Here is a 26988-nt window from a genome sequence, read left to right on the forward strand (position 1 = left end):
TTTTCCTCCTCCGTCGCGAATGATTCGTGAAAATTGTTCGTAAGCTCGGAAAAAAACAAACAACGCGAGGGATGAGAGTTCCCAGATTTTAAAATAATTTCTGTCCGCTGGTAGCTGACCGAAAGCTTCTCATTTCTCCCCGTCAAAGGTTGAACGAGAATGAAAATGGCCTCCGGTTTAGGGTTCGCGACGCCGGGAGAAGATCGAAGATAAAAGAAATCCGAGAGGCACATTGCCTGTGAAACGACGCAATAAAACAAATGTATAAAACAGATCGATCAAACGCGAATACCGTGTTTCAGAGGTTTTCCGAACACGTGTCGAACATCCGTCTCCTCGGGGTTTCGGATTTCTACCAAGAGATGTACGAAAAATTCTCATCCACGCCCGATCGCGTATCGAATTTCATCCTTACAAATTTTCCTCCCACCCCCGCGCCGCTAATTCGATGTCTCGATCTCTTACGTTTCGGAGTTCCTGATCACCGCGGATGTGATTCGGCGGAAGCCGAGAAAATATCTCGAATTCCCTGCCAAGGGAGGGAAGAAAATATATACGAAACGGAGATCCGAGATCCGGGCACGTTGCGCTCAGGGAATAAGGGGGAAAAGCGGGAAGAATGGGAAGGAACCCCAGGGCATTCTTGAGACTCTGGGGTAATGACATTCCTATGGAATGTAGGTGGGCACTTACCCAGCTACGACTCTAGATAAGTGGACATTCGATTTTACTCAACGGGTTGGTAGTGGAGATGGAAGAAAAGTTCGTCGGGTTTACACTGCACTGGAACGGATCCTTTTTCTGCTATATTTGTTACACGTACAGATTTTGTATGAAATTTTTTTTTTTTTTTGGTTGTCGAGACAGAATTAAGTCTCGTTTCCAAATACCCAAAACCAATAAAATATACTTGCGCATTCGTAATTTCGACGTTAAATTGATAAACTTACAATTAGTGAAATATTATCTACGATTTTCGTGGTATTATGAAAATATTGAAACATATCGTATGTAAAAAATACTTTATGTAACAATCGTGATAAAAAGTTCGGATTGGACAGCGACGAAAGTTTTTTTTTTATCATTCTATCTACGGCGAAAAACGACAAGATTGAAAGAAAGTAATTGTAATTTACTCACAGCAGTGAAATTTACGATGATTTTTTTTTTTTTTTTTACGACGGTATAAATATACTTGAAGCAGCGGATAAAGATTCTCAACGTCTTCGTTTGGCTGAAAAACAATTTCAATCAAGGCCGCGGAAAGTACGTCTAAATATAAAGAATATATCGATTTAATTCCCATATTTCCCTAAATAAAAAGCATCGTTGAAAACGGACTCTGGAACTGTGTTGTCGTAAATTTTCAAAGTAACGGGAAAAGTATTGCGAAACTAGAGAAGGTGGTTAACACGAGTGTGATCGAGCATAAAGTGAAAATATCGGCGAACGTGTTTTACCCCGAGTAGGTATAAAAGAGGGAATTAGGAGGTAAAGTTCGGGGATGTTCGAAGCTTTCGTAATTAACAAGGTGGGATGAGTTTTGAGACGGCGTTACGGCCGAGCCATTAGAGATGGGCCGGTGCGTCAAAAGTCCCCTCGAAAGAGGATCGGCGGGGTTCTTGGCTAATCCCGAAGGCGGGGGTGAGCGCGCATCCCTGAGCGAGAAATATCTGGAATTTATGGATTTAATATACGCAATTAGCACTATTACGGGAGAAGGGGGAAGAGGGGGAGGAGGATGACGCTCCTCGGAGAGTAACGAGAGAGGCATGAAAAGCCTCGCTCGATGCCACGCCGAGCTTCAACCGAAGAATTACGGAGGCTTGAGCTTGAGCTTTAACCAGCCGAGATACCGAGGCGCCGAATCGGGGGGACAAAGCGACGGAGACGAGGAACTCAGGGGTGGAATAAGACCCGGGACCTTTCCCGAGGGAGATTCGCTCCCTTATTCGCGTGTATCAACCTGCCCACTGTAGTATCCGTAATTTCCAGGGACTCCAGCGCACTTTGACTATGCTATAGATAATACTGTACTTATATACAATGTATACACTGAGAGAAATTTTTACTTCCGGTTACCGCTCGGTCCTTGACTATTTTCATTTTTTACCACTATCGAGAAATATAGTTCTAGGGAGAAAACGAAAATTATTCTTAGAAAATTTAAATTGGCCTACTTGGACTAGTGATGAACTAATTTTGTCGTAGATTCAGAAATTTGGGATCAGATAATGTTAGATCGTCATCGATATGGTAGATAGTCATCAAAAAGTGTTAGACTGACATCGCGTGGTGATGGATAGACGAAAAATCCGTATAATCAAAGCCAACGTCGAAACTGTTATCGCAACGTAACGAAAGCAATAGCCTGATGGTATTTTCAATGGCAATGAAACTGAAGACTGCAAAACAGTACCTTTGGATGGATTTCAGGAATCAAGAGAGTTCTAATCATACGAGATTGAACGTTCAGTTTTCGACATAATTTCGCGATTCGATAGACTTATGTGATTCGATCACCAGATTAAAATTTTGTATCGCTTCACGGGATTGTTTATGAGATACGAACAAATATGTCTTCGCTCATTTTACACGTATTCTCATGGAGGAATGGACGAGAATCGAAGTTGTCGATTAAGTTTGTAACGAAGTGACCCTGAAATTTGGGTGAATTTTTTTTTTGGCAGTAGAAGCAAGTCCGATAACAATTGATAAAGATATTTCAGAATTATTCACCACTTCCACGATGTTGGGAAAAATTGTTTAAAAAACTGTACACACGTGTGAGGTTGTACTCGGCTGTGCAGGCCGTAAAACGTTGCGACGTGGCAACAACGCATCGCATGCGTAAAACATGAAATTGCTGTATCAGCGTTACTTTTCGGTTATAAATTTCAAAGATCTTGGAAGTATATACATGGAATGTACAAAGCTTTCGCAACAACGTGACGAGACGTTGCCAAAGTCTGAAAAACCTAATACGATGGTCGGACACGCAATTTTGAATATCTGCGTAACGCCGTTAAAACTTCCTTAACCGAATCAGGGAATGCGAACAGCTGACCTGCGTAAAATACGTCGACTGATTTCATATTCCAGGCATAAAGGGTATCCACCAAAGATATTTTGCAAACGGCAAAGTGCCGCGTTGAATCGCAAAGCAGAAAGGATCTGGAGCGGCGTGAGATTCGCTGGTGGAATACAACGATGAGGATGAGAAAGAAATTGCAGCGCGGGATAAATTGATAAAGTCACCGAGTCAAGTCGTGTTGGGATAAAGGGATTTGACCGTTGAATCGAGAGTTAGGAGACAATATTCCGGCGCTCCCCGAGTGATACGACGAATCTAATTCCGTGTCTGATCAGCTCGGGTTCGACGAGGAAATGAAATATTGAACAGAACCTGCTGGGCCTGGAATTACCGAGCAAGGAACGGCATTGAGCGATAATTGCAAGCTTTACGATCCGAAAATGAGGTTAGAGCCGTGAAAAGGGCGACACCGTTGAGTTCCGCTTTTGTTAGCGCTTCGTAATCAGCGGGGAAAATGTCAGGTGACAGAACCGGGTTATTGCTTCGAGTTACGGGCGAGATATTTTCACGAGAAACGTTGCGGTCGTATAATTGGCAGCGCTTTTCCCGAGGATTGAATTGTTAAAAACATTTTTCATCGTTTTTCAACTTAACAATTGGACAGAAGTCGTTCGAAGCATCGAGCGTGGAAAACAAAAGCTTATTAAAGGACTCGGATTGTATTCCGGATCGATTTTAAAGATTAAGGACGAGCAACTTCGAGCTGCTCAGCAACAAGCGTCAAAGGTTTTCCACCGAGTGCCTCGCTTTACTTTCATCTTTATCACGTCGCTGCTTCTCTTCTCGTCTCTTCACTTCTCCCTTCTTAACTTTCACCTCAATTTTATCCTCGAGACTCTTCCGTCCCTTTTGCGAACGAGCCTGCTCAGCCTTTGAGATCAACTTTTACCTTTCAATTCGAGTGGGCAACGCGCTTTGGTTCCATAATGTACCACCTGACGCTTCTCCTCGTCAATAATTTAATACCCACCTACCGCGAATTACCGAGAGGATCGTAAGTCGAGCTCAAGTTCCTCGGATAAAAACCGAGTCGAACTTTCTGCCGGTATGATGCCATCAATTTTAAACGAGAATAATTCTTCCACGTTCCAGTGAGTTGCGATAATTTTACTAAAAACCTTTTAAAAAAAAAAACGGATACTCAAATTATCAACCCGAGTTCGGACGTAAATTTTTCATTTAAAAATGCTTCAAAATGACTAAAGATTCGTTTCTTTTTCTTACGAAACTTTGTGTTTCACAAATTTAGTGAAACATTTCATTCTTTTCCAACAGTTGATTCCATTTTTCTGTTTATTAATAAAAACAAATATCAGTGCAATGTTGAATATTCCACGGTATCAACGCGATAAGAAAAAAGACGTTTCAGCGCTACTGAAAAGTAGAATCTTTTGATCAAAAACCAGTCTTCGCAGAGTGGAATCGAACGATTATACCATACTTGTTTTTTGTTTTTTTTTTTTTGACAATTTGAAATCAAATTCTAAGCTACGTTTGAAAACTTTCGTACCGTTTTTTTTTTCTCTTACTTAAAATTTTGGTTGAAATCGTCGTGGCTTACGACTGTACGAATAAACAATAAATAACGAACGATCAATTTTGGTGCTCGTTCTCAAAATCAACAAACTCTTTCTTTCTAAATGCGCGCAAATTTCTTGCCAAATGATAAAACGTCGAAGACGGTGAAATTTTCGCTAAAAAAGAAATTCCTGCAACAGATTTTCACCATTTTCATTTTCGAGGTTGACAAAAAAATTAAAAAAAAAATAAAAAAAAACCCTCGACGCGTCTGACTTTGTACAAAAGAACCGAACCCCTGTCCATAACGCAGGTACGACACAAAAAGCGAATAATGACTGTCACCTGAAGAACCGACTTGTCAAGGCCCGTGACAACTGCGGATGGCGGTGAAGCCGAGGGGAAGACGCTCTTAGTCGCAGAGACGTCGCCGGGGGTGGGCGACGATGACGACGTCGTCGACTTGGTAATCGGAGATGCACTCGACGTCGGTGTCTCGGGTGTTGCGGGCGTTTCGAGGGGGGCGGAAGGGGAGGCCGCGGCCCCCCTCGGAGGCACCCCCGCCCCTAACTTCTTCTCTGATTCTGAAACAGAAATTGAAAATTTTTTAAACTTAAGAACGAAGCGGCCACACTGAGAAAAATTTCATTTGTCACGGTAACTAGAAAAATTGAGTAAAACAGGTATCGTTAAAAAAAACTGTTCGAATATTGTTGGAATTACGAAAAACGAGGTACGCGTAAGTATAAAAAAATAACCGGAACTAAATCATGGTGAAAACAAGTTTTCGAGGAATAAATTCCACGGACTTTTTCCATGTTTTCCAGGACCTAAAACCTGGTTTTCCTTGAATTTTTGCCCAATTCTAGTAAGTTACTAGAACCTGAATAGTTGAGCTTATCGACTCTATATTCGGTTGAGATTCAATTCGAATTGAAGAAAAATATAACGTAGATAAAAAAGTCAGTTTAAGGAATTTTATTTTTTTCGATGGGAAAAACGTAAACTTGTTAAATCAGAAAATCATTTCTAATTTCCCATATTAGAAGACTGATATTTCCATGACTAAATTAAAATTCCCCTGACAATTCCAGACTTTCCGCGAGCCCTTTTTAAATGCCCCAACATTTCCAGGTTTCCCGGATTTTCCAGGTGTGCGACCACCCTTGTAAACTCCACGAGGAGAGAAGAAGCGGCAGTCCTTTCGCCGAGAGCAATCTAGCGTAGTGCAGATTGACGAAATGTCCTTTCGATATCCCGCGGGACCCAACGTGCAGGCGACCGACTTCCCTGAAAATCTTTACCCAACAGGATTGGCCTTAGACTCTAGAGTCGAGGACCGCCGACCCGCAGCTCTTGGCCCTACCCTAACAGTCTTTGGGATCTGGGACCATTGTCTCTCTACGTTTCCTCGACGCTGCATGGCGAAGGGTGAAATATCATCCGTAGTCTGGTCGAGGAAAGAAAGGGAACAGAAAAAAAGTGGGGAAGAGAGAAGGAGAGAGAGAGGAATCATTTTTTGAGCCTTTTATCGGGACTCGTGATCCTTTTTGGCAAAAGGATTTAATAAATTAGGACGTGACTAAGAAATGGCAAGAAACAACTTCGGTGGTTTGAAATTTTTAGTTCCGGTTACCGCTCGGATTTTTTATCACGATCGAAAAATACAGTTCTAGGTAGAAAATGAAAATTTGTTTTTTAACTGTTACCGGAAAGTCTAGTATCTGTTAATATTCTTCCTCGTTACGATCGCCGTCGCTATATTTTCTTGCAACCGTTGCGAAAATTTAATGCTTGTGCGACAATAAATTGACGTTAAAGCCTTGTTTAACTGAAAAAGTAGAGCAAAGCTCACAAACCGATTTTGCGTTGCAATAACCAAAAAAGGATCGAAAATAGCGCAAAATGGTTAGGCGTACCTCGTTTTTCGTAATTCCAACAATATTCAAACAGTTTTTTTTTCACGATACCTGTTTTACTCAATTTTTCTGGTCACTGTAACAAATGAATTTTCTCTCAGTGTAATCTTGATTTAGGAAAAAAGAAGAAGTGAAAATGAAGGTAACGAAGAGTACGAATTGTAGCCTCGAATCCCTGGGTCAAGGTACAGCTGGGAATGCGATTGAAGTTAGTAAACGTTAACGCAACGAAACAGCAAGGAGAAAAAACAATTATTCCAGAAATTTCGAAGGACTTTCAAGAAGTTTCTTACGCAAAATATCAGTGGGTATATTTTATTTATCACGTTGTATTAAATGTCATACATTTCTAAAGTTTGTAAGTAACGATTTTTCCTAAACACGAATCGATATAGGAACGTTGCTAACTTCATCCTCATAGCCAGGAAGAACTTTGCAAAATATGACAAAATTATTATCGTCGTAGATTGAAAAAAGACAGTCATTTGAATAAGCACAAAACTCGTTTGAATAATCATTTGCCTTAGCAAGTGAACGTTCTTTTTTTTTGTGGCTATGTGCGACTGTGTAAAAATTTAAAAACATTGCTTTTTAAAACATTACATATTTCCCAAAATAGGCGTTACGGTAACGCGGACATCGAATGAAAAAAAAAAACAACAAATCACGCACAAATCAATCGACGAATTATCGATATTCTTCATTCGATCTTCCAATCCGATTTTAACGTTAAAATAAACAATATTTCTTCATCATCCGCAGCTCAAAATCACTGACAGGAATTACAAACGAAGTGAAAATTCTTCGTCCTTTATCCTCTCGCGCGCTCTTCAGTTTCACCCAACTCATTATCCTCGCTTCGTTTCACCCACCCCGGACTCTCCCCCTCACCTCGCATAAATTTTTTTTTTCTTCAGCAAACCGAAGGTTGATGGTGTGCTTTCCCTTTTTCTTTTCTTGTCTTCTTTTTTTTTTTTTTTTGTTTGTTCGGTTCAGTTTTTATTTTATTTCTTTTCCCCTTTCCTCCTTTATCCGTCATAATTTCTCACCGCATCCCTGCATGCGGCGTGTATATTTCATCCCCTCCTCCGACGTCGTCGCGACGACAAAGAGCGCGGATATAAATACAAGTGTAGAAAAACGTCGCCGCTTAGTTTCAGGCAAAATATAATCAATTAATCACGAGCTCAGCTGACGTGACCGATCGGATTGTACCGAGAGTAAAATATTTCTAGAGTATCGAGAACGAAGCGAAAAATGTAGTGTAAGTTTTTTTTTTTTTTCTTTCTTTCTTCTTTCTTTACTCGCTGGAAAAGAGGGTAAAAAGGGTTAGAGAAAACAGGACGCGGGATAAAAAAAAAAGTGGGGGAAATAATTGTATCGACGTATCGCCGAGGAGAAATCATTCTGAAACGGTTTTCACTCCGTCGATTTGACAATGTCGTACGAAATAATAACGAAGGTACAAACCTCGAATCGACTTTTTATCGTGGACGTAAAAATTGAAGCAACTTCTCATTCAAATACCGTATCAATTTTTCCATCTTCTCACACTTTTCTCGCTTCGCGGTACGTCTTCGTTTTTTTTTTTCTTTTTCTTTTTTTTCTTTTTTATCTTTCATCCCCTCTGGCTTTCGGATGAATTTTCACGTCCTCAATTTTTCCACGCTTCTCCATATCAACGTAAACTAAGAAGGACGTTTTACCCCTGCAGAGTATACATGCATACATACATACATACATATGTATACATAGATAGATATATATACAGACACAGGTAAATATAGGTATATCATACACCGGTCGCGAAGTTTTAATATCGCGAGATAGAGACACTCTTTCCAAGACGTGATGGGGGAAAAAAAAAGAAGGAAAATATTTTCACTCTCTCTCTCTCTCTCTCTCTTTCCCGTTTTTACCGCAGCCTTCATTCCAGGCGCGATTCGTGCGACGGAAAAATCCTGAATTAATTTGAATTTCTTTATTTTATTTATTTTTTTCTTTCTTCCCCTCCCCCTCCGACCGCTTCGCCGTGGATATTTTTGCGGTCTGATACGATAATAATTACTGGAATAACCGAGAGAACGACGCTTCATCGTCATCCGGATGGAATATAAATTATGTACGCAAACTCACGGCTGTATAATATGCAACATTTATAGGTATAGTATTATACAGTGAATGTATCCGCAAGCTCGCGCTGTGCGGATCGTGATGATAAATTTGTTCCATCATCCGGGGGACGGAAGAGGGGGGAGGGGCGGGGAATAATGTTACGTTAGGAATATAACGAATAGATTAAGTTACGTTGATCCGTTTATTTCTCGATTCAATTGCGACCACCAGAATTCTGAAAAGCTAACTGGGTCAAATATTCTGGAAATAACTTCATTCACAATCGTCTATGTACGATAATGAATTCCACAGATAGGTACGAACCGAACGATGGTTTTTAACGCTCCTCTGATTCTACTTCCTTTTCGACATTTTTCTTTTCTTTTTTCTCTCCTCTCTGGATAAACGATCAAAAGAGACTTTCGCGGGTTTTGCGATAGATTGCGAGAAGCTGAAAAGCGACGTTCATCCGCCAACGGCTTCGTCATAAATATGAAAACCGTCTACGTATATCACCAAATTTTCCGTAATAATAAAATAAAAAATACTAAAGAATAATAAAAAAACACGTGAAAATGTGTACAGAGATAGGAATGGATTTATTTTTTTACATTCAAAATTTGTCTCCAAATACTTCGAAGCAGTTCCATTTTGATCAATTGTATGTTAATTTTTTTCTTAACTACCAGGTTTCATTTTCACGAAATATGTAACATCGTCCTCTTCGAGTCTTCGCTTGAATATGTCTAACTTTTTCTTCGTTGCAGATTTATAAGACTGTCGTCCGATTGATCCTATTCGTAATTGCGGGTTGTAAATTAGAACGTGGATTTTAATTTTTGTCGAACATCGACTAAAAAGGTAAACTGGGGACTCGTTTCCGTATTTCATCCGAAATTGAAGTCATGTGCTGCATCATTTCGGCTACATCAAAAAATATTCAATATTGTAAGTACGAGCCGTGAATGATTTGTTATTAAAATAAAGAAAGAATTTTTTTTTTTCATCGACTAATAGAAAACCAGAAAAAAACCATTGATACAATCGATATACTTACACGTGTTAAAGAACTGTAAATAGTTATTCCCAGCGGATTCGTCGTCAGCGGATGTCTGACTGATATGCGGCAGAAATAGCAACGCGGCGATAAGCAAAACGGTGAACCGTATCATGACGAGGTTGATTATTTAACGTTGAATGCAGCTTTATGATTAAGTCAAATCGAAGCTGCCGTATTTATACCCGATTAGCGATGCATTGACTCGATCTTATTGCCCACTCATCTAATTGCACAGTTGCACCGAATACTTGAATTTGTTTTGCAACAAACCGCGGGCGACATTTTCGCCAAAGTCATATTGACCCCCTTGTCCCACGAGGATGTAATACGCGGCAAGTAACAGCTGAATCTATTTACTTGACCCCAAATTAATGTCGACGGTCTTTACGGAGACGCGACCTTGCACCAATTAATTATATTGTTCGCTGCGCGAGGTTAATTGAAATAATAAACGAAAACTATGAATAAACTAAAAATAAACTTGGGATCGAGAGGGATGGGTGAGGTGGTTAAGTGCGGAAGTGATTGAGATAATTTAGACCGCGTTAAGAACGGCTTTAATAACACTGCAAGCACCTAATCCTGGTGAGTTAGCTGGGATGAAACGAGTCGGCGAGCCTATTTACACCCGGCCAATCTACTTCACCTAAATAATTTCACGACGCCGGTGAAACCTTCAACGAGAACACGTTTTGAGAAACGCGAATTCGGCCTTGTTCAAGTGCAGCTGACCAAACAGTCGGCGAATTTTGATGAAATTATTTTCATATTACCGCAGCCTGGAATCGAAAATCGAATGAGGTGGAAGTTATAACTTCGTTACTGTAGTAACGTTGCTTCAGGTAAAACTTACTAGGACGTTACTGGGACCCTCGGAATTTTTTTAAATTTATCTAATGAATAATAACGAAGAAAACATGTTCAAATTTTACAACAATCATTGTTTCAATGACGTTTCGTTACGCTGACGTTACCAACTTCAGCCTTCTGAACTTGTCACGTGAATAACCCAAGTATTTATTTGTCTGGCTCTAAGCAGACTCGAGGCATGTTCACTGGCTTTATAATGTCGTGGATCAAGTTTTTCGACATCGGCTAGTAGTTGTTAATGAAATGGTGAAGTGTTCGCGAAGAAGTTTAGGTGCAGTAACAATATTGGACGAAGGAAAGGTGGACTCGATAAACACGGTCTGCGTAGTAATAGTTGCCTGAAAGTTTGAAAGCTCCGAAGAACTTTCAGGATGAATGCGACGTACCGTCTGGATGAAAAGTTGTGAGAGTATAGAAAAAACTCTTCTCAACTTGTCGATATCTTAGCTTGAGTCATTCGAATTTGCTCGAAATCGTTTCCACTTTATGGTAATGAGTGGAATTCATCCGTACTAAACATCTTCTGGACTAACGACATTTTCGGACATGTTTCGAAGGATTTTATCTACTTTCCCAACGTCTGACGTAGACATTGCAACCCATCGATGGTTACCTGAACCGTAATTGAACAACGCAGTTTGCTGCAAGTTTGAAAGCTCCGGATGACTTTGAGGATGAATAGTTGGTAGAGTAGAGAAGAGACTCTTCTCAAATAGTCGTTATCTTAGCTTGTGTAATTCGAATTTGCTCAAAATCGTTTCCACTTCACGGTAATAAGGATTTTAATTTATCCGTACTCAACATCGTCCGGGATTAATAACATTGCCGGCCATGTTTCGAAGGATTTTATCTACTTTTTTCCAACTTCTCGCACGGACTTTACAGCCCATTGATGGTTACCTAAACCGTAATTGAGCAGCGCAGTTCGCTCGATTAAGGGACGCGTAGTTTCAGGAACGAGTTTTATCAGCTATAGACACACTCTGAGCCATTTCGCGTGCAGCTCAGCTCCAGTGGCGATATAACTTTAACGATTGTCACGTAGGCTGGTTAATTACGTTCGCCTGCAGACATTGAATTCGGGACGGAGATTTCCACACTGTAGAGTCTTGTTTACGACGTCGCATGGCGCCGCGCAATCATCTTGAACGATATTGTTGTGGAAAAGCTAGGGTACGAAACTTGACGAAGTTGCTTTTCAGAGGGACGACGATGTGTTTCAAACCCGAAGGCGGAGGGTTGAAAAACGTCGTAGAAGTCCCGTAATAACGCGATCGCGTCGTTTTCAGACCTCGCCTGAACTCGCGGGGGGTTAAAAGTGAGAGAAGAAAAAAAAAAATGGTTCTCCAAAAATATCCAATCTTACGCTGCTGAAGGTAAAAGGGTATTGTAAAAATAACACGGGTCTTCGACTGAAAAACTGCACAGATTTGTTTATACCGTTTCTTGTAGATTTTTAATCACTGAAACCGGTAAAAATATTCAAGAAATTTCATCGCGTAATGTTTTTTTATTCAACACGTGTTCGTAGTTTTATTTACAGTTGAACTCCGATTAAACTCGAAATCTGGTATCGTACTCTTGATTGAAAATGGAAATCATTTTTGGGAAACATAATGTTTACCAAAAACATCCCATGTAGCTGAAATAAAGTATTTTTTTGCAGACCTGTGAGATAATAATAATAAGAAGAAGAAGAAAAAGAAGAAGAAAAGCAAAATGACGAATGCTTGCTGAGAGGAAAAAAGAGACACATCAGCGGGTGAATCCAAAAATTTTAATCGAGGCTTCTGTGCACCGTCCTCGCAATCGCAAAGAAAATTGTCAAGGCAGAACGAGGTGTGCATAAGTATACGGTATAAAAAAGGAGAGCGGATTTGAACAGCGAAATAAAATGAAATCACCACCGCAGAAAGGAAGATTGCAAAAATAAATAACCAGCAATTTTCATCTTTTTCGTTTTTTTCCTTTCATTCTTTGTTAAGAGAATAAAAACAGATTCTTTCTCTAATTCCTCTTCGTCCCTTTGATTTCTCGAAGTTTTCTGTACTCTTGCAGCAAAGTTCGAGCGAAGCTTTTATGAATTATTCAGTATCGCCGTATCGTCGATACAACCCTTCAAGCATCGTACTCGCATCTGCTTCGGATCAGGCCTCAGAGGATTAGAGATTCAATATTCAGGATTCAAGGGCCGGATGTTCCGACGAATTTACGGCGGTCCGCAGAGTTGTAAGAAAAACGTTGACCATCCGAAAAAACCAAAAGAGGTGACGGAAAGTTTTCTGTTTTTTTGTCCTCGACGAAGCGACGATGAGTACATGAATAAATTCATACATTCTTTTTACATCTACGCACGTATGTAAGTATGTATGTATACTTTGTACGTTATATTATATCAAAGCCGAGCTCGAGGAAAAACGGAAAGGATTTTTTTCATCTTTTTCCCACCTTTATTTAACGACGAGTTTCTCGTCGAAAGCGACTCGTTGGATTTAGCGTTGGTTTGAGTTTAACTTTCCCCATAAAAACCACCTGCCATTCAACGAACGCCTCTGTCTGCATCTTTTTCACAATTCGTTGATAATTTTCTGGAGATCGTTCTCGTTTTATCATTACCACTTACTATTTTCGTCCTCTGGATAACAACAAGCAATCCCAAGTAAGCGAGTTCCACGAGAGAAAACGAAAATACGCCACGCGATCGTTGTCTTAAAATTTCTCCAACTGTTCCAACGAACATTTATTACACCACCGAACGAAATCCAGCTTTATTAAATTTCATCTCTGTTTAGTTATTCGTACATAAATATCGTAATAACAAAAATCGTGAGAATTTTAGATGACATTATTTTTGTTTTCGACTCGCCGTATAAAGCTCGTGACATAGTTTCAGAGACGAGCTGGGCCGAGATGAAAATGAAAAAGAAAAGAGAGGAAAAGAAAAGAAACGAAAAAGAAGAATATCCAAGTATTACGAGGGCAACTCCGAGGGCTTTGGAATCCGTATTGGAATCCCTCCCTTTGTTGTCGAGGAACTTTAACAACGGGAGCTGTTTCAACGGCAGATGGTTTTGAGATTCGCAAAATTACAATGCAGGCTATATTACGTCAGAGATTCGGGATTGCGGATCTCACGGAAAAAGAAATTGTCGCAGGCGTCTTTGAAATTTGGAGTAAAAATTATGGGTTTGGTGTAGATTTGCGTTATTACGTACGTTAATGTCCTCTTTGTTTATGTAATACGATGAAATTTCGCCAAAGGTAAACCAAAAAAAAAAAAAAAAAAATAGACGTGGATGAAAAACGTGACTATCCAGACTTTCGCAATGATTATTATCGTTTACTTTTTTTCCCGCAAAAGTTGAGAGGGGAAAATATGCCGCCTGCGTCCCGCTTTTCGGGTCGAAAAAGTTAACGTCACGGTTGAGTCGGGGATAAAATTGATTTAATTATACGACAAGCTCGCGGTAATACTTCAATCGCACTGTATCGATGAAGAAAAGATCTCGCGAAGTGGTAAAAGTGAACGGGCGAGGGCGACAAACGGCTAAAGACGAGAACCCGAAGGTGTGTCTGAACATAACGGCTGTTTCCACGCATCGTCCAACCGTTGACTCGTACTACTTGAGGCCAAGCGCGTGAATAATTCTGCTGCATCTACGCGAATCAGACGAAAACGAGCGTCTATGACCGATAAGGAGAAACAGGCCTCGATCTGTGACATTGATTGATCGTGAGATGAAAACAATGCTGGAACTTGAAGGCGGGCAATTAAAACGGGTTCGGAAAGTTTCGTCGATGCCAATTAATTTTAGCGCTACATCTGTATTAAATGAAGTATTGAAAAAATGTCAACGAGTTAAAAAAAATTTTTTATACCGTTGACAATGATGTAAAGTATTCTTTGCTCGACTGCTCTACAGACTGTACTGAATATGATTTATAAAATTATTAATCAAAATGGAGCCTCATGTTTTTTACAGCTTCGGGGTTTTTCCTCATCTGCGCAACCAGAGATATCAAAAAATTATCGACACGCTTCAAAGCCGTGGTAAAGAAGCGACGACGAATGATTAGGAAACGAATAACACGCCATTCGCTCTAACGCACAGCGAGTCCACGCGAGTTGAGATAACTCAAATCAATAAATGTAAACTTTTGTGTCAAAAGTATACCAGTGTCAAAATAAGGAAAATAATGAACACGTTATCAACTAAATTTCGTATCTTTTTCTGAGATATGTATAATGTCAATATACATTTCGCAGAAAAAAAAACGAAACTTAGTTGATAACATATTCGTTATTTTCCTTATTTTGACACTTAAACTGTGTTATGTGGAACGTTAAATGTATTCAAACGATAATCAAGTTATGCGGAGAATTTCTGAAAACAGATAAGCTTCTCCGGTCATCCGATCCCATTAATCATCATATCACACCGGTATCGCAACAGCGTATAAAAACGAGGAAAAATTTTACACCTCCGATGAGCTTAATTGTCGTAATGATATTCGAGATTGGTAGGTAAATGAACAAAGCGATTTCACAACCAAGTCTTTGTACGCTCAGCATCGAAATACGTCTCAGTACCGTAAAAATCTGTCAAATTCGGGGAAAAAAACTGTCACTAATTGCCATAACACGAGCAATAGACGGCTTTGCAGTCCAGAGTGTCATTTATTGTCGTTGCTTGTGCGAAATGTTGTTGTTCTCGATACGTACTAAGAAGCTGAAGAATTACATCGAACGAAAAGACGAGTAGCACCGAGTTTGAAAAATAAATAATCCTCTGTAGTTTTCAAATAAAAAGAGAATTTACGGTTTTAAATATCGGTCGAACAACGCGGTGACGTTTTTCACGACTAAGTGAGCTGTAATGCATCATCTCGGTAGGAAGAGGTAAGAAACGTAGAATATTGTGAATATCAGTAAAGCAATCGATGCTGTGGATGATAACGCGTGGAAGCATCGGGTCGTCTCGAGATGTTAACGATCTTTGATATCGGTGTCGTCAAAGACCTTCACACTTTTTAAAACGCGATGCGAGCATCGAAGCATTGAACAGAGAAAGACGCTACGCGTGGATCGGTGAAGCGGTGAGGATTCAAGGTAAGTGTACGTTTTATTCGTCAAGGCTGAGCGGACAAGTTTTAAAACTGGTTAAACCTGAAACCCGCTGATCAAGTCGACCACAATTATCCGCGGTCGAGATGCGAAGCGAACAGTCGAAAGGAATCCACATTCGTGTTCTAACGGAGTAGAAAGTCAGTAATTCGCATCAGCGAGGAGTTTAGAAATAAAGTTAAAAAATGGCAGCGCTCCTCGTTTCGTTGCCGCTGCAAATCGCCTGTCAAATAATGTGCGGAACAAATTCAACCAACAATAATCTAAACTGCTGTAAGTAATCGTCAAAGATGAAATTAATCTAAAAGTTCCGTCGCTGTGACACAAAGATCTTCAATTTTATTTTTATTTTTTTGTTTTCTTTACTCAATCTTTTCAGTCGATAATACACCGAGTTTTCAGCAACACGCGCCGTTGTCCAAAGGATACGTAGCCTTTCCGGATATCGGGCTCGCCTTCAAATCGTATCACGATAAAGAAGTGACGTGGGACGAAGCACGGAGACGATGCATCGAAAACGGCGCCAATTTGGCAGTAATCGATTCGATGACCACGCAAGATTACATTATGAAAGTTAAACCAGCCATGTCTAGCGCTCACGTTGGGATTCACAGATTTTTCAACGGGGAAGAATGGACGAGTGTCAAGAATGGTAAGAGTTTGAACAAGTTTTAACGGCGTTACGCAGATATTCAAAATTGCGTGTCTGACCATCGTATTAGGTTTTTCAGACTTTGGCAACGTCTCGTCACGTTGTTGCGAAAGCTTTGTACATTCCATGTATATGCTTCCAAGATCTTTGAAATTTATAACCGAAAAGTAACGCTGATACAGCAATTTCATGTTTTACGCATGCGATGCGTTGTTGCCACGTCGCAACGTTTTACGGCCTGCACAGCCGAGTACAACCTCAGACGTGTGTACAGTTTTTTAAATAATTTTTCCCAACATCGTGGAAGTGGTGAATAATTCTGAAATATCTTTATCAATTGTTATCGGACTTGATTCTACTGGCAAAAAAAAAATTCACCCAAATTTCGGTGTCACTTCGTTACAAACTTAATCGACAACTTCGATTCTCGTCCATTCCTCCATGAGAATACGTGTAAAATGAGCGAAGACATATTTCCTCGTATCTGACAAACAATCCCGTGAATTTATACAAAATTTTAATCTAACGATCGAATCACATAAATCTGTCGAATCGCCAATTCCCGTACGGTTATGGAACTCCCTTAAAATTGCTCATCTTCATCCAACTCGCGCCATGTTGATCGCCTATTGTAAAAGCCCTTGAATAAAGTGCTTACTGAACTCAAGATCGACGAAAACTCGCAAAGCTTGAACGCTCAATTCGAAAATCTTTGCGATTTTTTTCAAGGTCCGTTCATTGATAGGATATAAATTTTCGTCACCAGGTCTTCCCGTGTCTTTGGTTCCATGGGCTCCCAACCAACCGTTCGAGGGTGCCGACTTGAAATGTGTGGGGATGTGGCACGACGGAAGAGGACTTTTTTCCGAAACGTGCACCGACAAACGACACTTCCTTTGCGAGATATCGATACCAAAGGAGAATGTTTAGCTGCGGCGAATACTTGTAATTTCAGACCGAATTGTATATTAGTAGTTGGCAGAGGAATTGCGACAAACTACTGCGATAAACAAACCAGTTACTTATGTGAAATTTTTCCATTTTTACTTAAACAATAAAATATCCTTCGTCTTTCAAACTATTTTTTTTTTCCACGGTTTAATAATCCATTTACTTTTATTTTATTCTTATACAACACTCGGTAAGCGATACTCGGATTCTTCGCACGGGTTTATCTGTCGGTACGAGATAAGAAAAGTCAAAGGGGGAGAATATCTTACGTATAAAACATCGACAGATCGTCGTCAGCGGGAGTAAACGCAGAGGAAACGTAGAGTCAGTCGGTACGAAGTTGAATAATAAACTCGAAAAATGGCAGGGCTCCTCGTTTCGCTTCCGATGCATCTCGCCTGCCAGATAATGTGTGCCGGGAATTCTACCAACGGAAATGTAACTTTTGGTAAGAAATTTATGGGGAAAGAGTCGATCGAAAAATAGCACATAGCAACAGAATAATGTCTGTGGCTGAGGAAACGAACTCAATTGTCTAAATTGTTTCAGGTCAAAATACGTCTACTGGTAAGCAAAACAGTTCCCCGTTGCCCGAGGGGTACATAGCCTTCCCGGATATCGGTGTCGCCTACAAGTCGCATCACACGGAATTGGTGTTGTGGAATGAGGCTCAAAGACGATGCAGCGAAGATGGCGCTATGTTGGCGCTGGTCGATTCGTTGAAAAAACTGGAATACGCAATGAAAATTAAACCACTCACGTCTGCTTCGCACATTGGGATTCGCAGATGGTCCAAGAGGAGTGAATGGACGGGTTTAAAGACTGGTAAGGGTTCAAACTCACTCATCATCATCGTCTCGTCAAACTCGCGGCATGTTCAGCGCCTGTTACAGAAACCCTGGAATAAAAGTATCGATTTCAACATCGACGAAAACTCGCGAAACTTCAAAGCTCGTTTCTGGAATCGTAAAGGTTCGAGGTCCGTTTAGTGTTACGATATAAACGTTTGTCTGTCACCAGGTCCTCTCGTGTCCTCCCTTCCATGGGCGCCTTATGAACCAACCTACGGCGCGGACGAAAACTGCGCATTTATGTGGATGGACGGAAGAGGACTTGCTGCAGGAAATTGCTATAAAAACATCCAGCACTTTATTTGCGAGATTCCAATATGAACGGACAACGATAAGTAATTCCTATGATTTGATTGGTTGGATTTATCGTATCTTTACCGACAATTCTATATACCTACTCACAGCTCGTTAATACGCTTGTAAAAATCATAATTATCTCTGGAATAAATATTCCAAACACAAATTGCATATCACGTGTATTTTGTTCACGATCCCGAAAGAGAATAACATGCCGAAGCGTAAGTGACGACACACTTTGATCTAAGAATTTATTTTCTTGACTCAAGTTTAGGATTGCCTCCTGAAACTTTCCTCCAATTACCAGACGAAAATTCTCCGCTTAAACTCACTGCCACCCCGCAAACTCCGTCAACCTGCCAAGCGCAACTTAGGAGAGCTGCTTAGCCAAGTGTCGGCGACAACCGAGTCATTAATAATTTCCCAGCATACAATGCGGAGGTATTAGGGGGGGTTTACAGATTGGACGGTCTAAAACCGTACCTATTTTTAGGAGTTGCTTCTTTTTTTTTTTTTAAGAAAACGTAAAAATTTGAAGTAATTTGAATTCAAGGGCATTGCCAGTTACACTTTCAAAAACATTTTAGAATTTTTTTATTTTGAATTAATAACAAAATGGCGACATGTCGCGTATAAGTAGCGAACGACCACGTTTTCAATTCGGTGACGCAGATTCCTCGGTCAATTTTTATTCGATCGACTTGAAACTTTGACACAATCTTTCAAACTTGTTCATCGATTTCAGCTAGTGGCTAGGTTTTTTAATTTTCATCTCAAGATTTTTTAAACACTTTTTTATTTATCGAAAAATGATGTGTTTTGTTCGTAATCGTATATGTTTGGAAGAAAGTTTAGTTTTTTCAACATTTGGGCTACGAGCTCGAATCCAAAAAGGTATTTTTGATTCTAAAAAATTTTTCTCCCTCTCACAAGTTGAACAATAACGTCAAGATATGCGCCACCGTAAAAGCTCTCGATTTCGGAGTCATTCGCTACTTATACGCGTCATGCCGCCATTTTGTTATTAATTTCGATGAAAAATTTTCAAAATATTCGTGAAACTATAAATAATAAAGCCCTGAAGTTCAAGTTGCTACAAGTGTTGACGATTTCTCTAAGAGCAAGGAAGAAAATAAAAAAAAAAAAAAAAAGAAAACCTTGCAAGTTGTAACCCCCTGAAACACACTCGATTTCGAAATATTTCATTTCTCCCAAGCATGAAATCTCATTACCGGAGGCCGTGTCTCTCGATACGAATAGATTACGTATTTAATACATACTCGGTCGGGAAAGCATGCAAGCCTTCCGTAATACGTGACGTGAATCCGGCTGAACGTCCGTCCGTCGTAAGCTTAATTCCAATCGCGACTCGCGCGCACCGTAACTTTACTATCCATCCACTTCAAGAACTTCAGAGTTGAAACAGTGTTTCCCAAACGAAAAAATTTAGAAATAAATGCGCGAACAAACGCGACTAGTACGTTAACTAGAATCGAATTCGGTGAGAACGACGCGCCAGCAAATACAAACAAAAAAAAAAAAAAGAAGATCCGATGAACAACGAGACGATAATTAAACTGATCTGATATCGGTCAATGACTGAAGAATCCGCAGAAACTGTCTTTGATTATATCGTAACTTCGAAAAACCAATCAATTTTTCCACCATATTTTCACATCTAATAAGTATACTTTTTCCCCTGTAAATTATACTCCTTTCGGCAGAGTTTGCTAAACCAAGTTTTTCACATGCGAAAGGTTCTGCTTTAGGACGAATATCAGGGTCCGGGAGAAAGGGGAGAGAAGTATAATGTAGCGGTGGTAAAGAGACGCAGGTAGAAAGACAGGCGGTAAAATTCATTCGAGCGTGCATGCATGCACGTACGCGAATGCGTGTGAGTTTCGAAATCCAGACAAAGATTCGGTACTACGCGCACTTTTCACTCGGGAAGCCATTTTGAAAGCGACACTACACATACACACACGCTTTGTCCCGTTTTCATGCGTTTTAACCACGCACTGAAATCCTTTCAATGTATTTTTCATATATTTTTCTATTATTTTGCAGTGTGTATGTGTATATTTTTTTATTTTTTAATTTTTTTTTTTTTTTTGCTTTCTTTGCTCGACGCGAAAAAAACCGCAACAACGCGTTGTAAGGCATTTTCCTTATCCGCGCACTTTCACCACGGGCTTTCACCCCGTTGGAAATTATTACCAACACACCGCGATGCCGACACAAGAGTTCTCCGATGCGTTTCGAATAAATTATCTTTCAGTCGCCGTTAATGACTGCGGTGTAACGATGATTAAAAAATACCGCGGCATTGATTATTACACGACGAATTTTGTCTACGATCAATTATCATACTCACAACTGTGGAAACGTCGTTCACGCAGTAGGATCGATGAGTTAATTAAACCCGACGGTAAACACGACGAACGAAATGTGGCCGACTTACCTGCGAATGAAAGGAGAAGAAAAATTTTCGATTAGAAGAATTAGAAGGAGAGTCGAGCGTTGCGATTACACACAAAAATCAGACGGCAATGACTGCTGTAAACTGTACATTATATACATTTTTAGAGATACGAAAAGGTAAAAATAATTTTAAAAAATAAATAAGTAGAAAAAAAACACACACACGCTGTGTATAAAAAAATTGTTAAAACGAAAACATGCGGCGTCGGTTGCCGAGTCATCCGGCTGAATGAAGAACTTCTCTCTTTCTCCATCTCTCTTTCTTTTTTTTTTTTTCTTCATCCCCCGCGTTTTAATTAATTCCCCGGGATTTTATACGCTCTTGTAAAACCCCGGTAGAAGGGTGGCGAGGGACAGAGAGAATAGGAAGAGGGTGAGGGTGAGAGGGGCGGGTTCCAATGCATTTTTAATTGTCCCCGACAAGAGGGTCGAGTGCTACAGATGTAGTGTGGCTGGCTGGGTGGCTCTAGGCGGTCTCTTATCCCGCGGGGCGAAACAAGGCGGATTGAACGAAAGCCCCGTTTCTCAACGCGACCGGGAAACAAGGGTTGCCAGGGATGGAAATGTGGAAGAGAAGAGATGAGAGCGAAAAAACGAATGCGCGAAAAACACGCACGCCTGATATTCGAATGGCGATATACTGCGGAAGCTTTGGAGGTAAGTGGAAAAAATAAATAAATAAATAAGAAAAAAAAACAAAGCACGAAAAGAAAGCTTCTCAACCGAAGAGTAATTTGCAAATGGAATGGAAGTCGGACAACGTATCACGGATGAAATACAAATGGACGTTCAGCCGGGCGTTATTTTTATCTTTCAAGAGATATATTGCCTGCATACAACAGCCGGCGCAAGCTGCACACAACACGCCGAGACTAGTTATTGGCAAAGCTCGAACCGCCCGTTTCGTGTCCCTTTTATTTTCCACAGATTTTGCAGACGGTACCGCCATTTGGAGGGGTATATAAATGTGGGCGGAAAATCAGGCTGAACTTTTCGTAACGTTGTTGCAATGATGCCTGTATCTTTAGAAAAAAAATCGTTGTTTTGCAACTTTGGAGGGTTGCGCGAAATTTCGGAAATTCAGTTGATAAAGCGTGAATAAGATTTTCATTTTGTAAATTCAAATTCCTGAGTTATTTTCGTTTCAATACTTCGATACGGTAAAATTACTGACCTCAGCCTCGTGACAAAAACTAGTTCAAAATCGCGCAGCAGCTTAAAGACCAGAATACATTGGGGCACGTACCGTTGAAAAAGAGAGGTGATAAGGTTCGTTGAAAATAGACAAAGTCGAATACTGATTAATATGATTCGTGCGTACCCCTGCCCACCTTATCATAAGCGTTCGAAAAAAAATCGGGAAAATTTACCGCCGTTCACGAACAGACGTGCGTTTAAATTATGGATCGGTGGAGAGGGATGAGTCGGAAAAGCCCGCCGGGGATGATTCGGGGAGGCTGCGGAATGCCGACGAGCATTGTCTGCGTCGCGGATTTTCGATCAAATCCTACGAAAACGCTTGGATTTCTGATTGGCGGTTTGAATTAATGAGGATAAATTTAGCGAGGATACAGCAACGCTGCATGTTTGGGAAACGACGTTATTTCGCATCTTTAGGATTGTCTGAAATTTGATAGACCATGGTAAAGAAAATATATTCATATATTTCGAAAAATCAACTCCACGAATAGTCGTTTAGAAATTTCACGATAATGATGTTTTTTCCGTTAACGTTATCAGCTTCAGCCTCGTTTAAATTATTCAAATTATTTGTTACGAAAATCATTCGTTACTTTTCTGTCGAGTGAAAGCGAGTAGTTGTTTTATTGGATAGCCGTAATATTTATTACACGGGATTTAATCCTTTTACAAAGAAACAAAGAATCGTGAATTAACTGTAATCATAATATCGTCGTATATAACGTAAATACAATACAATATAACTGAAATAAAATAAAGATAAAAAATAACAAGAAGCACAATTAAAGAATATTATAAACATGATATAGATACAGCCGAATTAATAGATAAAAAATTGGGAACATAAAAAAAGACAAGAGACACGACACTGAGCGTATACAAGCAGCAAACTACGTGCTTTTGGATGTAAAAGAACCCAACGAATTATTGAAAAGCTTTAACCACTGACAGTTATAATCACCTAAAAGGCTAAGTAATAATATTATATTCAAAATATCGCATCGTATCAAACAAACCATAAAAATCGTAGGGATTAGATCGAATCCTATTAACCCGTTCGCTGCGGCGCAATAGTGATTAATTAAATCGAACTAACGATGCGTATTTAAAATAGTATTTAATCATCGGCAGCGCGCATGCGTCCGTGTGATGAGAAGAAACGCAGGGTCGGGTCATCTCGAGATATCAAGTTAATCGGTTCAATGGTTATCATCTGGAGTTTTGTAAACTCCGAGTGTATAAGTGCAGACTGTAGCTTAAACGAAGTCTAAAGCTCGTCGTGAGTTGACGTTTGTTCCTCGGAAAGTTAAAGAGAAACAATGTCTGGAGGGCTTCTAGTGACGCTGCCTCTGCAGCTGGCCTGCCAACTTATCAGCGGAGGGAATTCAACCTTCGACAGCATTTCCGTCGGTAGGAATACTTTGAAGATATTCACGATATCGTTTACGTGTCTAAATAACAAGTGACGAATTCAACACGTCACACATTCAACGTAATTTATCTCAACACAAGTCGAGTCGTCAACATATACACGAATCAACGCGCATTTCGTGTTCAATTTTGCAAATTTTGCAAATTTTACCATTTACTTTTGATATTTAGACTTTATACCTGAGTATAGAATTTAAATCATATATTGCAGAAATTCTAATTTTTCCAAATCAACACTGTGACATGTTGACATTACGGCCTGTTGAAATTTTTGATTTCTATTTGTTGACATTGTGTGTCGATTCTGGAAATTTTTGAAAATTTTTAACATCGAAAATAAAGTGCGTGGAAATATACAATTTTGAAATAATATGTGTTGAGAGTTATGATGTGCCGACATCGTGTGTTGATTTAAAAAAATTTCAACGCTGAAAATAATGCGCGTTGAAATATATAATCTTGGAATAATACGTGTTGAAATTTACGATGCGTTTACGTTGTGTGTTGATTTTGCGAATTTTATCATTCACTTGTGATATTCAGACGTGATTCTCATGATACTCATGGTATCGATGTGATACTATTGGACGTACGTGTAACGAAACGCGCGGTAAATAAACTGTTACAAACAAGATCTCGATTTCACCCCATAGTACTCAACGAGACAACCACGTTGCCGGAGGGTTACACAGCTTTCGAAGACGTCGGAGTCGCCTACAAATACTACGCCAATAAAATGACCTGGAACGCAGCCCGGAAACAGTGCATCGCAGTGGGTGGTGATCTGGCTGTGATCGACTCCTTCAACAAGGTCGGATACGCCGCAAGCCTGAAGGAGAAGAGCATAAACACCCACGTGGGCCTTCACAGATTGTTCAACAACATGGAATGGATGAGCGTGAAAAGCGGTGAGATAAAAGCTGCAACGTCCTCGCTATGGAAGATAGAGGCAACGAGCACTGTCTCACATGACTGTTCGACTCGAAGAGTGTCCACCGAAAAGCATTGACGACTGACAGGCAATGAGGATTGAACCCATCAAAGTTCATTTTTGTTTGTTTGGTTCGACGCAACTACTTTCGTAATACAACCATTTTACGTAGAATTGTTTGAACTTTACTTAAAAAGAAACAAGTAAAAGAAAAAAAAACTCGCTAAGTTTGTTACAAGTTTAGATATTTGAAATTGATTTCCACTGGGTATATTTTACACTCATTGCCACGAGAGGTAGGTTTGGAGGTTTGCCTGTCAGGGGTTGAATAACATTTCAGGTCTTGATTGGAGCTTAGCAAACAGGGTTCGATCGGGTTCGATCTGATTGGCGGTTTGTGGAACATTAGCTGCAGCAGCGTCATCTTAATTCATCCCTTTCATTTAAGGACACTTTCCGTACACGGAGATGGTCCACCTTAACCCCCTACCCTCCACAGTCCTCGTTCAAAAACGATCAACTTTCCCTAATTTCTATACCCGCAGGTGAGCCCGTCGCTTTCGTACCCTGGAAACCAGAGGCAAACATGAATTCAGGAGCCGGAGGATGCACGGTTTTGTGGTTCGACGGAAGCGGATTGAGTCCATCGAACTGCAGTCAGGAGTTGCCCTCAATTTGCGAGATTTCCTTGGTCAAAGGACACAAGCGCAAGCTGGAGGTTCTCCGGAGAGAAGAGAACGTCGAATCGTTGCGACAGACCGAAATAACGGTGAACACGAAGCGCGTGACAAGCTTAGGGTGAACCACTATCGATCATACTGTGGCACATATTCCAATAAATAACTGTTCCAGCTAATCGTTCAGTTTATTTATTCCCCCTCCCATTTCGTTCGTCGTCTCTTTATCAATTAGGTACGCCAAACTCGGCACAGCTTCGGCCGGGTCAGGTCATCGCAGAAGTTATCGCTTCCGATAAAGTCCAGACACAGCTGAAGTAGCTGTCGCCAGTACTCAAGTTAAACAGAGCCAAGACGTCTTTCAGACTTTAAACAGTGCCGGAGACTCGATTGGTTGGTTTACTTCAAGTGACGAACAAACTCTCAGCATGTACAGTCCGCTGGCCGTGCTGCCCTTGCATCTCGTTTGTCAGCTGATAGATGCCGACAACTTCACCGCAGCCAATGTCAGCTTGGGTGAGAATATTTGAAATTCAACTAGCCGGAGAGTTTATTGACGGTAGTAAATGGGAATCGATGACGGTATAAGAAGTCACGTTGATTGATCAGTCTTAGATCGGTCGTTGGTACCGAAGGTCGCCACTGAGCTGCCTGATGGCTACGCGGTCTTCCCGGATATCGGAGTTGCTTACAAAGTCTACAAGAATAAGCTCCTCTGGGATAAGGCCCAAAAAATTTGCATCGCTGACGGAGGATACTTGGCTGTATTGGATTCGTTCCGGAAAGTGGAGGTCGCGACGGGATTGAAAGAAACCACCGCGGTTCCGTACGTTGGATTTCACAGAATTTTCGACAGCACCGAATGGACCGAGATGAAAACTGGTAAGACGATGACTAGAATTAAAATCTATGTGGCTGAAGTTAATAACGTTAACGTGACGAAACGTCGGGGGTAAAAATCATTATTGCTCAATTTTAGAATGACTTTCAAGGACGGTTGGCTTTTCATTGCTAAAGGTGCGAGGTAACGATTTTGCCTAAACGCGCGTCGTTAAAGCAACGTTACCAACTTCACGCGACTAGAAATCTCAGCAACGTTCGATTTGCACACTACCTTGGCTTTATCCTCGTTCAAAGTAGCGATCAATTTTCTCTTAGACAGCGAGCGAGTACCTAAAGCTCTTCAGTCGATGATCGGTAACTCGAATAACATTTCATTTTTCGACAGGTTTAACCGCGGTAGCGATACCGTGGAAATCCGACTCGCCAGACGGTGATGCTGCACGAAAATGTGTTACTCTATGGGCCGATGGAAGTGGACTGTACGCCGTAAGATGCAGCGAGGCACATCCTTTCATCTGTGAAGTTCCAATATTCAAGGAATGAGGACTGCGTTTAATTTTCAACCAGATACAAGAATGAATAGAGCTACTCGATGTAAGATTTATAATCCAGTGAAATAAATATCAGACGACTCACTCGTTGTCTTACTCATTCGTACCGTGTGAGTTAAAAATTTCTTTACATTAGTCTTCATCGTGAAAGTGAGTTCAGCTGATTGTACAAATATCGACAAGTTTGTCTTCAATTTTGCCATTAAACGTCGAGATGAGGATACGCGATACAATCATACAATTTATGTATCAAGTGTGTACGTATTAATGCATACTTTCAAACTGTGATACGATGTTCAATGTGAACGAGTTCGAGGGTCACCTACAGGGTATCGCTTGGGATAAGAAATACAATCGGTTGGAGGGATTAGCGTGATTATGTGTAAGAATTCGAAGCAAAACATCACTTGTCCGCAGTAGTG

At 40.4% G+C, this 26988-nt stretch overlaps 3 protein-coding genes and 1 long non-coding RNA gene across 13 annotated transcripts in view; 2 read left to right on the forward strand and 2 right to left on the reverse strand.

Moving 5' to 3' along the window:
- LOC124223580 (dystrophin, isoforms A/C/F/G/H) overlaps positions 1–26988 on the reverse strand; it is a 304909-nt gene that overhangs the window by 220012 nt on the left and 57909 nt on the right. For all 8 annotated transcript variants that reach the window (XM_069137876.1, XM_069137878.1, XM_069137873.1 and 5 more), the window contains one exon: positions 4958–5196. In XM_069137876.1, the coding sequence (XP_068993977.1) occupies positions 4958–5196 (239 nt within the window). The remainder of the gene's footprint in view (positions 1–4957; positions 5197–26988) is intronic.
- LOC124223606 (uncharacterized) lies at positions 9227–9973 on the reverse strand. The gene is made up of 2 exons (XR_006884333.2): positions 9704–9973; positions 9227–9570 (listed from the first exon to the last, which is right to left on the reverse strand). It is a non-coding gene; the product is annotated as an uncharacterized lncRNA (long non-coding RNA).
- On the forward strand, positions 15751–18623 carry LOC124223600 (C-type lectin domain family 3 member A-like). 2 transcript variants are annotated; one of them, XM_046635764.2, is made up of 5 exons: positions 15751–15974; positions 16081–16353; positions 17120–17752; positions 17854–18129; positions 18325–18623. In XM_046635764.2, exons 3-5 carry the CDS (start codon positions 17665–17667, stop codon positions 18474–18476), a joined length of 516 nt encoding a protein of 171 aa, XP_046491720.1. In that variant the 5' UTR covers positions 15751–15974; positions 16081–16353; positions 17120–17664; the 3' UTR covers positions 18477–18623. The 2 variants fall into 2 exon arrangements, with proteins under 2 accessions (XP_046491720.1, XP_046491719.1); XM_046635763.1 differs by lacking the exons at positions 17854–18129; positions 18325–18623 and having other exon boundaries at positions 15775–15974; positions 17120–17434.
- Positions 23351–26672, forward strand: LOC124223598 (C-type mannose receptor 2-like). Of its 2 annotated transcripts, none has more exons than XM_046635758.2 (5): positions 23351–23543; positions 24218–24472; positions 25041–25688; positions 25765–26054; positions 26401–26672. In XM_046635758.2, the coding sequence occupies exons 1-3, from the start codon at positions 23453–23455 to the stop codon at positions 25295–25297; spliced, it is 603 nt and encodes a 200-aa protein (XP_046491714.1). In that variant the 5' UTR covers positions 23351–23452; the 3' UTR covers positions 25298–25688; positions 25765–26054; positions 26401–26672. The 2 variants fall into 2 exon arrangements, with proteins under 2 accessions (XP_046491714.1, XP_046491713.1); XM_046635757.2 differs by having other exon boundaries at positions 25782–26054.

The sequence above is a fragment of the Neodiprion pinetum genome, chromosome 7 (assembly GCF_021155775.2).
Source record: "Neodiprion pinetum isolate iyNeoPine1 chromosome 7, iyNeoPine1.2, whole genome shotgun sequence".
Lineage (NCBI taxonomy): Eukaryota > Metazoa > Arthropoda > Insecta > Hymenoptera > Diprionidae > Neodiprion > Neodiprion pinetum.